This window comes from Balaenoptera borealis, assembly GCF_965194805.1.
Source record: "Balaenoptera borealis genome assembly, chromosome: 16".
NCBI lineage: Eukaryota > Metazoa > Chordata > Mammalia > Artiodactyla > Balaenopteridae > Balaenoptera > Balaenoptera borealis.
In genome coordinates this window covers 24,278,742-24,291,498 of record NC_138872.1, presented here as the reverse complement: position 1 = coordinate 24,291,498, position 12,757 = coordinate 24,278,742, and the positions used below count along the sequence as shown (strand labels likewise).

General features: G+C 53.3%; 1 protein-coding gene and 1 long non-coding RNA gene across 3 annotated transcripts in view; one reads left to right on the top strand and one right to left on the bottom strand.

The window, feature by feature from the left end:
• MMP24 (matrix metallopeptidase 24) overlaps positions 1-12,757 on the top strand; it is a gene marked incomplete at its 5' end in the record, with an annotated part of 44,775 nt that overhangs the window by 27,473 nt on the left and 4,545 nt on the right. For both annotated transcript variants that reach the window (XM_082359493.1, XM_082359494.1), the window contains 4 exons: positions 6,053-6,214; positions 8,291-8,505; positions 10,905-11,043; positions 12,452-12,718. In XM_082359493.1, the coding sequence (XP_082215619.1) occupies positions 6,053-6,214; positions 8,291-8,505; positions 10,905-11,043; positions 12,452-12,718 (783 nt within the window). The remainder of the gene's footprint in view (positions 1-6,052; positions 6,215-8,290; positions 8,506-10,904; positions 11,044-12,451; positions 12,719-12,757) is intronic.
• The window catches only part of LOC309613077, a 37,579-nt gene that overhangs the window by 22,930 nt on the left and 1,892 nt on the right, over positions 1-12,757 (bottom strand). The gene's annotated exons all lie outside the window — the stretch shown is intronic.

Here is a 12,757-nt window from a genome sequence, read left to right as displayed (position 1 = left end):
CAAGTGCTTCTGAGGCAGGTATCCATTACCTTGAGAAACACTGTCTTAATCCCCAGAGTTTCCCTAACTTGCCTGATCATAAGAATCAACCAGGTTCTTTTTATAAACATGGATTCCCAGGCCCTTCCCCTGGAAATTCCAATTCTTAAGCTTAGGTAAGTTGGGGAAACACTAGGCCTTCTTTTTCCTTGGTGATGCTTCAGGCTGAGAGCAGACTTTAAAGGCCCATTTCCTCAGAGGCTGTGTCTGCTGTCTGTAGGTGGGGACTGCCTCCTTGAAAGCATTTCATATCATTGCATGGATCCGGGATCACGACTCTTGGCCTGTCTGTCAAAGGGTGGTTCAGGAGGTGATGTGGCCAAGGCTCAGCCTAGGCAAAGTTATGAAACTGCTACATTTCTCTTTGTCCCCCACCCTCTTCTTTGGTCCTCTTTCCTATCCAGCTCCATTTCCTCAGCCCAGGAGTCCTTTCCCTTATGTCTTGGATGTGTTTCCTGGCTTTCTGAACACCTATTCTTTATCTTGTTCTTATTCTTGGATCAGTGTCAACCAATGGTGGTCTGTGCTAACTGATAAAGTGTGACGAGAGGAGAGCTAACATTTTTGAGCCACTGTTATGTGCCAGGCGCTGTTAGCTGATCACAGTCATAGCCCTGATAGAGATACATGAATTATTAAGGACATTCCTCCTCTACCCTGCCCTTCCCAGCTCTGGGTGTGCACTTCCCACACCTGCTCCTTGCTGGTGGAGACCTTGGACCAGTCTCAAAATCCTGAGAACTTCTGGTGGTGTGTGTGGGAAGGAGCTGGGACCTGTGGATGGGCACCATCTGTCCCACCCCATCCTGACGAATGACCAAGAATTCGGATAGAAATTCCAAGATAGCTAATGTCTTCTTTGGACGAGAGTCAGGACTTTGCTCTGGAAAACCAAGCATGAACTATCCAGATGCAGCTCATAACCCCAGCAATAGACTGCTAGGAACCGGAAGGCAGCCATTGCCGTAGGACGGCCTTTGGAAGGAGAGGAAAGGAACCAAGATTGATTGAGCACCTATATGTTATCTCGTTTAATTTCCACATAAACTCAGCAAGGGCGTGAGCGCAGCCTCCCGGGAATTTTTGTTTATTAGCTTTCTTCTCTATTCTAAATTTCCATTACGGAAAATTTTAAACTTACCAAGTAGGGAGAATGATAATGTGAACCCCCCCAGGCACCCATCACCCTGCTTCAGCAGTTATCAACATTACGTCAGTGCTGTTTCATCTACCCTCCCTGACCCCCTGTATTTTTTAGTGATGTATTTTAAGGAAAATCTCAGGTCTCACCTCTAAATACTCTAGTACATACCTCTAACAGATTATCTTTAACACAACCACAAAATCATGACCAACCCGACAAAATTAACAATAATTTCTTAAAATCCAATACCCAGTTTGTGTTCATTTTCCCAAATTACCTCAAAAATGTCTTTAACGGTTGTTTGCTTGTATCAGGATCCAAAGGGCATCCACACATCATTCGTCTCTTAAGTCCCTTTTCATTTCCAGCAGTCACCTTGCTTCTCTTTTCTCCCTGCATTTGTTGAAGAAATTACTTATCTATTTTATAGATAGCAGTGTGTACATGTCGATCCCAATCTTCCAATTTATCCCTCCCCCCTCCTTACCCCATGGTAACCGTAAGTTTATTTTCTACATCTATAACTATGTCTGTTTTGCAGATAAGTTCATTTGTACCCTTTTTTTTTAGATTCCACATATAAGCAATATCATATGATATTTGTCTTTCTCTGTCTGACTTAGGTTCACTTTTACCATGTCTCTCTTCCCCATATAGCCTGAATAGATCTACAGGCCTGACTGGATTGACTTTTATGGAGACAATGCTTCCCAGTTGGTGCTGGTCCCCCCTGTTGCATCACGTTAGGAAGCACGTGTGACACAGGCCGTCCCACTCTTAGTGACGTGAAGGTTGAGCGGTTGCTTCAGGTGTGTCAGCCTGACCCAACCACTATAAGATTCCCACGGGGGACTTTATTTTAAAAAGGTTGCCTGAGCCCTAACAAAGTTTGCCTGAGCAAACTCCTGAATCAGAATCCCCTCCACCTGTGTGTTGAAAAGGCTCTCCTGGAGAACCACTAGAATGTAAAGGGGATTCTGATTCTCCACCACTTTGGAGTCTGCGTGAAGGGTGATCTGGCCCACCACACCTTTAAGCTGATTTCGGGGAGTCTCCCAGGCACCCTGTGTCCTCATCCCTTTCCAATGGGTCAAGCAGTGAAGTCAGCAGAATTCACTAAGCTCTGCTGGGGAGGGAGCCCAGCCCTGGGGAAGGTGACAAGACGGGAAGAGTCATGGGGACCAGCCCTTCACAGGGGACAGTCCTTCTGCAGTTACTACAGTGATTCCTCCCCACCCTGGGAGCTAGACTGGGCAGGGTGGTGAGGAAAGGAAAGTTCTGAGTGGTTAAGACGTTCACACAGTAAGTGGCAGAAGAATAGAGAAGAAAGCCAACAAACAAAAATTCCCAGGAGGCTGCATCACGCCCTCGCTGGGTTTATGTGGAAATTAAACGAGATAATATATAGGTGCTCAATCAATCTCGGTTCCTTTGCTGTCCTTCCAAAAACCATCCTAGGGCAATGGCTGCGTTCCGGTTCCTAGCGGTCTATTGCTGGGGTTATGAACTGCGTCTGGATAGTTCATGCTTGGTTTTCCAGAGCAAAGTCCTGACTCTCATCCAAAGAAGACATTAGCTGTCTCAAACCCAGGACTCTGAATTTTTAACAATCACCCCAGTTGGTTCTGCTGCAGATGGTCCAAAGACAACACCTGGAAAAATACTGAACATTTGGCACTGTTCCATCCTGGCCTGTCCAGCACAGAGCTTTCCCTCAAGGAGCTCATAGTCCTGGGGCAGAAGAGAATGTGTGCTCCTGGCTATGATGTAGGGTGGAAAGTGGTCAGGGCCATAAAGATGGTACAGATACACTGCTGGGAGAGTGTATAGGAGGAAGCAGTCATTGCTGGTTAGGGAAATGAAGGAAGGCTCCCTGGAGGATGTGGCATTCAGCTGAACTTTGAAGGAGTAAGGTTATTCCAGGTAGAGGGGACAGCATTGGCAAAAGAATAGAGGCAAAAGGAAATGTAACCTTTGGGAGGGTTTCAGGAGTCCATGAGATGGGACTCACCAAAGATGGAGGTCCCAAGAGAAGGAAATGAAGCAGAGACAAGATACACTGGAGTAGCCAAGTAGACTGTTGGGTGCTTGCTAGGAAGCCCAAGGACTTGAGCTCCCAGCTCAAGGGAACTCTCCCTGTTGAGGATGTTGGTCCTTCATACATAGCTTAATGTGACCTTGCTAATTAGCCGTGATAGTTCTGTGCCTGGAGGTGGTGTGAGTGCTTTCTGTACCTTGCCTCATTAATCTTCACCCCATTCTTATGATGAAGGTACCATTAATCCTTTGTTTTACAGAGGAAGAGATTTAAAATGTCACACTGCTAGGACATGGCAGAGCCGGGAGTCACGGCAGTCAGACCCCCAGGGACTGCACTTCTGACCACTCTGCTTCTCTGCCTTTCACCCTGTTGGGTGGTGAAGCCCTTACCAGCCTCCTGCCCATTAAGCATGTGGGTCTTCTCCATCCTTCTGCTTTTTCTGGAGTTCTCCTGCCCCTCCCCACTCTCCTTCTATCTCCCCAGAGCAGCCCCCACTTAACAGGTCTCTCGGGATTCTGTGCAGTAGGATGCCAGCTCCCCAGCTCTCCTCTGCCTTTTGGTCCCTGGAACAAACCCACAGACCCCTTTCCTTCAAGGGCTTACTCCTGTTCTCTGCAGAGACCCAGCACAGAGGCTAACAGAGTAATAGACACAGGCTGAGGACAAAGGTTTAGAGTCTAGCCAGGTGCCCAGAGCCCTGCTCCCTGGTTCTCAGCTGAAATCCCTGTGGATGCTCCCTGAGGAAGAGCCTAGTCAGGAGACAGAGGCCCAAACAGCTTGTCCCGGGTCACAGAACGGGCCAGGAGCAGAGCCAGGACCGGACCCCAGGAAGCAGGGCTGCCTTCCATTGGCGCTAGCAGCCACCTTTGTTTGGGATGGAGCTCAGAGATGAGCTCACCCTTCCCTGCTGCCAGAGGGGCCAGGACCTGAGGAAGGAACTGGGGGCAGCCTGGCCTCCTCATGCCAGCTTGCCCTGCCCCAGCAGAAGGCCAGCCCCAGGCTCTTGGCCAAACTTCCCCTGATCTTGCCCATCCACCCTTCGCTGAAGGTACTGGTGGTGTCCGCAGAGCGGCAGGCATGCATGCGTGTGACTGAGTCCGCCCCATTGGGCTCTTCTCTCTTCCCGAGACCTTAGCCAGGAAGGCCAGACACAATCCCCAGCCTCATCTGACCCTCGTGGGGCCCTCAGCCGGGCTGGGGTAGGGCAGCTTGGCCAGTGCCACTGGGGCCAGAGTGAGCACTAGGGCTCCTGACCACCTCCTGGGCTCTTGGCAGCCTCCCCTGCACTTCAAGGTGGCAGGACTGGACTGTGACATGCCTTAGGGCTGGGCAACAGAGGCAGGGCTCAAGGGACATTCAAATGCCAGAGGTCGAGGCAAGCAGGAGTCTATAACTGGACATAATATGAGTCAGGACTGTTGATTCGACGGCCTGCTCAACTCCCTGCCCCTTGCATTTCTTTCCCAAAGCCAGGGCTGCTTAATCCCCGCCAAAGTCAGGCCTTGCTGTCCCAGGCCTGACCCAGAAGTTCAAGGGAGCTGGCTTTAAGAGGATCTGGTTGCTGGGACCCCAAGGGCCTTGTGCTTCCTTTTTGGTCAATGGGCTTGTTCCAGGGACCAAGCTGCTGTCTTATGCATGGTGACAGCAGCTGCCATGCAGCCTCATGCCCTCTACACATCTTATCCTATCCAGTCCTCACACAACCCTCTGAGGTAGGTATGACCTCCGCGTTGTACAAATAAGGAAATTGGGGCTCAGGGGGTAGACCTTCTGACCGAATTCACAAAGCTCACTGGGGTAGAGCTGGAAATGAATGAGACCTGTCCCATTCAGGGGCCCAGGCTCACGACCACTCTGCCGTGTTGCTGCCTCAGCTTCACCCTCGGGATCCCGTATCCCACTTTCAGTACCTGGACCTTTCGTTTTCACTCGCATTCGAATCCCTGCGTTGATCTTGGCCATAGTTCAGTCCTTTCAGGACTGAGAGCTGCTGCACGACCAAGGCTCCGCCTGCCTCTGGGTCTCTGAAGATGACCACCAGCCTGCCGCCCCCAGGACTCCCCTCTGCCCGTCGCACCCCCTCTGCCTTGGCTCAGGCTCTTTTCATCTCTCACCGGGACCCTCATACTGGCTTCCAGACCGACCCCACTGATCCCCCTGCCTCTGATCTCATCACCCTCTAATCCTTCCTCCAACTGCAGCCAGAGTGATTTCATCATGTCACCACCACCACCCCCCCGACACCAACCTGCTTAAACCCCCCACTGGCCAAGAAGCCAATCCAAATTCCTTTGCATGGCATCACGAGCCCTGCTTGCCAGCCTGGCTGACCTCATCTCCCTCCGGCCCTCCCCTCCTGCTTTGCTCCGGAGCCAAGTGGAATGAAACTGCTTGTCCCTGGACATTGTTCATAGCATTCTCTCAGCCAGAAATGCCACCCCCGCCCCTCTTCCTCTCCTTCCCACTGAATCCATTCTGCTGACTAACTTCTTATCTTCCTAGACTCACCTTAAGCTTCACCTTCATGACGCTTTCCCTGAACATCTTCCTTCAAGCGTAAATGACTCCTTCCTCCTCGGAATCCTCACTCGACCCTTATAGACAGCTGTAGAAGCACCTGGAACACTAATTTCACTGATTTTATTTCTCTGTCCCTATCCACCACTATATGGAGAGTTCTGGAAGGCAGGGGTGTGTATGTCCCAGTGTCCGGGACAGGGCCTGGCACAAAGCTTATGCTAGGCGTTTGCTGAAGTCATGGATTGACTGACTGACTGACTGACACCTGAGTGGGCGCCCTGGGCACCTCCCCATCTCCCCCTCCACAGGGAATGACCTCTTCCTGGTGGCTGTGCATGAGCTGGGCCACGCGCTGGGACTGGAGCACTCCAACGACCCCAGCGCCATCATGGCGCCCTTCTACCAGTACATGGAAACACACAACTTCAAGCTGCCTCAGGATGATCTCCAGGGCATCCAGAAGATCTACGGTGTGTGGCAGGGGAGCAGGGCCACCATTCCTTCCTTGCGCTGGGCCATGACTGCCTGCCTGTCGGGGCGGGGGGTTGGGGGGAGGCCGGGGACCTGGGTCTCTGACTGCTGTCCGCAAGGCTCCTCCCCCACCCCCCTCCTTGCCTGCACACTTGGGAAACCTAGGGGAGGGTCTGAGCTGCAACTGGGAGGGACAAAAGTGAACAGAGAGCCGCCCACTCCCCCTACTCTACCCGCCTCCCCCCCTCCACACACCTCCCTCTCACCTCCTGTGGTTCCCTCTCAAGGGGTCCCACCTCTAGCCAAGAGACTCACCCATCTGCCCAAGTAACGGTGATACAAGAGGATAAGGATTATTACCAGAGCTTTTTTCTTAAACAAGAAAAAAAGACAAACTAGGCTGATATCTTGCTAAGATTTGAGGGGCCTGCTACCAGGCCACCCCATTCTCTGTTCACACCGGTGTGGGAAGTTCTTGTTCTTGTCAAGTCGGTTGAGACGGGAAGACCAGTTTATTACGGCAAACGCATGTCCACATGGCACGGCCCCTACAGCCCCCAGGCTGTGGAGTACGGGAGGAGGGCTCCCTCTGGAGGCTCTGAGGACCTCACAGAGGAGGTCGCCCCACCCAAAGCCTGGAGGAAGGGCAGGATCTCCACAGGTGAGGCAGCAGAGGACTGGATAGGTGGTGGGGACTAGGAGGTATTTTGAAAATAAAATGGACCCTATTTGCTGATAGATTAGACACAGGGGTGAGGTTTCTGGCTTTTGTAATTGTGGAGCAATAGATTGACCTCTGTAGCTCAGAGATCTGGGCTGGAATATTGACCTGGGATCTTTGGTGTTCAATACGGTAGCCACTAGCCACATGTGGCTATTCAAATTTATATTAATTAGAATTCAATAAAATTAAAATTTCAGTTCTTCTGCCGTACTAATAACTAGTCGCTCATTTCAAGTGCTCGATAGCCACACATGGCTAGAGGCTTCTGTATTGGACAGTGCAGATATATAGAACATTTATGTAATCACAGAACGTTCTATGGGACGGCTTGAACAGAGGTCTTTAAAGCCATGAACCTGGAAGAGATCACTTCGGGTAGTGATTCTCAACTTGGCAGTCCATTGGAATCACCTTGGGATTTCAATTTTAAAAAATACTGATACCCAGCCTTCACCCCCAGAAATTTGGTTTTAATTGGTCTGGGGTGACTTCTGAACATCAGGGGTTTTAAAAGTTCCCCAGGTGATCCTAATATGCAGCCCAAGTTGAGAAGCACTGACCTAGGGACCAAAATAGAGAGAGAGAGACAGACAGACAGAAAGAGAGAGAGAGAGAAGGGGAGGGGAGGGGAGAGGAGAGGACCCAGGGGCATGCCGACCTTTAGAGCCAGGTGGATGAGGAAAGGCTGCCAGCAAAGCGGGCTGAGAAGGAACAGTACACGAGGTAGGAGGAAAACCAAGAGAGTGCAGGTTCTGGAAAAGAGAGAAGAGTGTTTTAAGAAAAGTGTGTGTATGATCTTGCTACTCAAAGTGTGGGCCTCAGACCAGTAACTTTGGCATCACCTGAGAGCCTGAAGAAACACAGAATCTAAGGCCCCACCCCAGACCCTCTGAGTCACAGTCTGCATTTTATCAAGATCCCTGAATGATTCATATGGACATCAAAGTTTGGGTCAAGTCATGTTGGATTTGGCAACAGGGAGGTCAGTGGTGATCTTGACAGCAGTTTCATTGGGTGACGAGGCAGAGGCCATACTGGAGCAGGATAAAGAATGGGGGGAGCAGACAGAGAGGGTAGGGGACACTGAGCCTAAGAAGGGACATGTCCTCTCTCGTAACAGGAGAGAAGAAAGAGAAGATACCAGATTTGGGGGTGGAAAGATGGGAGTTCCCATCTAATGGCTCTTTTCATGGATTTTCTCAAAGACTGGGGGAGTAAACAATGGGAGAGGGAGGACAGGAGGCTGGAGTGTGACAGGCTTGTCTCAGAGTTGCCCAGGTGATGATGAGGCAATGGCAGCGGGGGGCAGGGCATGCCTGGTCCTTCTCTAAGATGCAGCCCCTCTCTCCAGGACCCCCCGCGGAGCCCCTGGAGCCCACAAGGCCCCTCCCCACACTCCCCGTCCGCAGGATCCACTCACCGTCTGAGAGGAAGCATGAGCGCCAGCCCAGGCCCCCTCGGCCGCCCCTGGGGGACCGGCCAGCCACACCGGGCGCCAAACCCAACATCTGTGACGGCAACTTCAACACGGTGGCCCTCTTCCGGGGCGAGATGTTTGTGTTTAAGGTAGGACCTAGGTGCTGCCCTCCCACTCCTTCCCCCACCACAGGGCGGGAGAGAGCTGCTGCTCTGGGATTAGGCCTGCTGTGGGGCCTGGAGGGGAGCTAGCCCAGCGGCCAGGCCACGGGGTCTCTTCCTGGTGCTGCTGGGTGAATGGACTTGTTTCCAAGAGGGAGAGGGGAAGTGGTGACCCTGCCCCTTCCCAAGGGTTAACGCTGGGGGAAAAGTGCTGGAGACCGGCCTCTGGTCTGTGACTCTGAGCAAGTCACCTCCCTCGTCTGGACCTCAGTTTCTCCATCTGAGAGCTGGGAGAGTCATTTCTCTAACGAAGGATGTGTGCAGATCAAAGGAGTCATGGCTGTGAAGATGCTGGCTTGGAGTAGGGGCTGGCACAGCAGTGGCTGCATCTGTCTCCGGATCCCGCCAGGGCTGGTTCAGAGGAGCGCCGGACAGGAAGCTGGCCAGGCTCCGTCTTGTCCCCTTGCCTGTTCCTGTCCCTTTAGCCATGGGCTGCAGGGTGGCAGCCTGCTCAGCGTGTTGCAGTTGGCTTCTCAGGGAAGCAGGCTCTGGGACAGTGTTTGGGATGCAGGATTTTGACTATGGAGCACCTTTGGGATCCACATCTGTGGGAAGGAGGGGAGGGAAGCACAATGGGGCAGGAGAAGATAAGCAGCAACTAGACCCACTGCAGACCCGGCCACGCCCACAGCGAGTTCTGGAGCTAGAATGGCCCATCAGAGTTGTCCCGTGTTGGGCCCCAAATGGCTGGAACTTTATTCAGTCAATGGATGAGGAGGGGCATGACCTTGGGGGAGCTCTCTGGAGCTAGGCCATCCCCAGAGAGGTTGACAGTTGAAAACTGCCTGCTCACCACACTGCCTCCTGGCCACCAGCACAAGAGGCCCTCTGCTGACAGCGTGTCTCTGTCACACTGGCTGGTTGCGGAGAGCTGCCCCACTCACCTTGTGGAATTCTCCCCAGCAAGCTTTGAGCTCTGACCAAGAATCAGGCGACAGGGGTCAGCCCCAGTCCTGCTCTCACTGCGTGGCTCAAGGAGAGTCACTTGGCCTTCCTTAAGACTCTGTGTATCTCAGATCTACTTAAACAGGAATTGCGAAAGTCAAAATAAGGTTTAAAAACCTGGATGTGAAAGTACTTCGTAAAACACCTTAAAAAAAAAAAAACTTCTAGCTTTTGTACCTTTTTTTTTTTTTTTTTTTTTGGCTGCGTTGGGTCTTCGTTGCTGCGCATGGGCTTTCTCTAGTTGCAGCGAGCGGGGGCTACTCTTCGTTGTGGTGCATGGGCTTCTCATTGTGGTGGCTTCTCTTGTTGCGGAGCACGGGCTCTAGGCGCACGGGCTTCACTAGTCGTGGCATGCGGGCTCAGTACTTGTGGCTCGTGGGCTCTAGAGCGTAGCCTCAGTAGTTGTGGCGCACAGGCTTAGTTGCTCCGCGTCATGTGGAATCTTCCCGGACCAGGGCTTGAACCCGTGTTCCCTGCATTGGCAGGTGGATTCTTAACCACTGCACCACCAGGGAAGCCCCTGTACCATTTTTATGTATCATGTTCATTCTTCTGCACCCTTGGATCCTCCAACTGAACGGTTCCTAAGCAAGTCTGGGTTTTATCATTCCCATTCACACATAAGAAAACCGAGGTCCTAGGAGGTTACAGGCCTCACCCAGACTGCCTACCAACCAGGGCTGCAGTGGGACCAGGCACCAATCTGAGGAGGAGGGCTTTTTTCACATTCTTGGCCTATTGAGCTGCCATTTACTTAACGTTGACTATGTGTCCTGTACTGTTCTAGGCACTTCACCTATAATCTCTCATCTGACCCCCCACTATTACCCCCTTTGCAGGTGAGGCTCTTTAAGTACTGAACCCCAGGTCATGCAACTGTAAGAGGAGGAAACTGAATTCACACCCGGGGCTTGGGGGAATTTCCACGGCTTGCTTCCCACAGACCTTACCCTGCTGGCTGGAGCCAGCCGTGAGGAGGGCACTCTGCCCAGACTCAGTGACCAACCCCTGCTTCCCACCAGCCTGCGGAGGGGCCCGCTGACGTCGGTGACTCTCCGCTGCCCTCATGTGGTCATCCCAGGCCTTGCATCATCCCTTCCAGCTACCCTACGCCTCCTCTGCCCACCAGGCCTGTCTGCTGGCTCTGTCTCATGGCCCCTTGGGCAGCAAGAGCCATCAGGAGCCTTAAGTGAAGAGGGTTGATGGGCATTTTATCTTCCTCATTGGGCTTTGAAAGATAGAAGCAGTAAATGGACAGACTTCAGGGAGGGTTGCAAGGCTGGGCCCAGGGGAACGTGTTGGGTTGTTGGGGCCTGAGCCCCAGGGCTGAGATCACTGGGTTCAAAGGCTATGCCTCTTTCTTTCCTTGCCTTAACCCCCAGGATCGCTGGTTCTGGCGCCTGCGCAATAACCGGGTACAGGAGGGCTACCCCATGCAGATCGAGCAGTTCTGGAAAGGCCTGCCCGCCCGCATAGACGCAGCCTATGAAAGGGCTGATGGAAGATTTGTCTTCTTCAAAGGTAACGTGGCCTGTGCAGAAGGACCTGGCACACTTTCCTGCCCTTCTCGGGACCCCCTTTTTCCACCTGTAAACTGGAAGAGGCAGGGTGGGAGGCAGGTGAGCTGCAAGGGTCCTTCTGGCCCTAACAGAAACACTGCCATCTGACAGGACGATCCCTGCAGGCAGGGAAATTAAGTCAAGGAGTGATTGTTGAGGGTCTGTATGTGCCAAAGTTGGTGGGGTGACAAGCCTCACCCCCACAAAGTAGAGGGTGGTGCAGACAACTGAAGACCATCCAGTGCTCCATGGAAAGCCACCCTGTGAGTTCTGTAAGAGCCTGGAGGGGGGAGGTCACGCATGCTGGAGAGGCCAGGGGAGGAGGGGGAACCAGGTGTATGGCAGGCCCTCCCTGTGCTAGGTTGTTTCACTTCGATTATCTTGACTTGGGCCAGGCCTCAGAAGAGTAAGATTCAGATAGTGAGGAGCGAGAAAAGCATTCCAAGGGGAAGGAACAGCATGGGCAAAGGAGTAGTTCAGAGGGCTTTAGAAGACCCACCAGACAGCCATGGAGCCCCCCAGAGAGGTGTGAGAAGTGGCCTGGAAAGGTAGTTTAGGGGAGAGTCCTGAGGAGCCCTGGCTGCCCAGCCAGACTGTGGTCTTAATCCATTAGGGCAATGCTGGAAGTTCACTGTTTGTCTCTGAGCGGCAGAGAGCCAGAGGGCAGGCGGCAATCCAGGCAGAGGCAGGAGGCCGTTTCTGAGACGGCTGCTGGAGTTGAGGAGAGCGATGTCTGTAAGGCCTGTACCAGGGAGGAGCAGTGAGGCTAGGCGGTTGACAAGGCCTTGTGAGAGGCTAAGTGCTGAGAGGAGAAGGAAAGAGAGGGTGATGCCACCTTCTTGGGGACCCTGGGAGGCAGACAGGTGGTGAAGGAGGGAGCCCCTGGGGTGGAGAGGAGGAACTCCGGAAGCCGACCTAGAAATGCCCAGAGGACGGTGGGCAATCAGGGTCCTGGGCCTGGTGCCCAGGTTCACTGGGAGAGTGGCAGCCTCAGAGTTGGGTGTCACTGGTAGAAGGTGGGGGGAGTACTAGTGTGTGTGTGAAGCCATGAGAGGCTGAGGTCACCCGGAAAGGAAAAAGGAGCAAGTCACATGAAAGGAAAAGAGGGTGGGGCACGGAGCCTGGGCAGCGTGGGGCGAGTTGCCCAGGATCTGAGACTGGATTCTGGCTTCTTGCCCCCTAAGCTCTGCCTGGGCCAAGGGGCCTCAGCCTCCTCCGCCACAGGGATCAAGCAGGACCAGGGCTGTCTCCCCCTGACACTGGCTCCATGACTGACTTCGGTCCCAGTGGATGATGGGCAAGTGGCTCTATCCACAACCTCCAGCACGAATGACCGGGGAAGGCTAATCCTGGGTTCCTCTTGGCCACAGGTGACAAGTACTGGGTGTTTAAGGAGGTGACGGTGGAGCCTGGGTACCCCCACAGCCTGGGGGAGCTGGGCAGCTGTCTGCCCCGAGAAGGCATTGACACAGCTCTGCGCTGGGAACCTGTGGGCAAGACCTACTTTTTCAAAGGCGAGCGGTACTGGCGCTACAGCGAGGAGCGGCGGGCCACGGACCCTGGCTATCCCAAGCCCATCACCGTGTGGAAGGGCATCCCCCAGGCCCCCCAAGGGGCCTTCATCAGCAAGGAAGGATGTACGTAAGAACCCGGCCGGGTTTTGTGAGGGGGGGTCT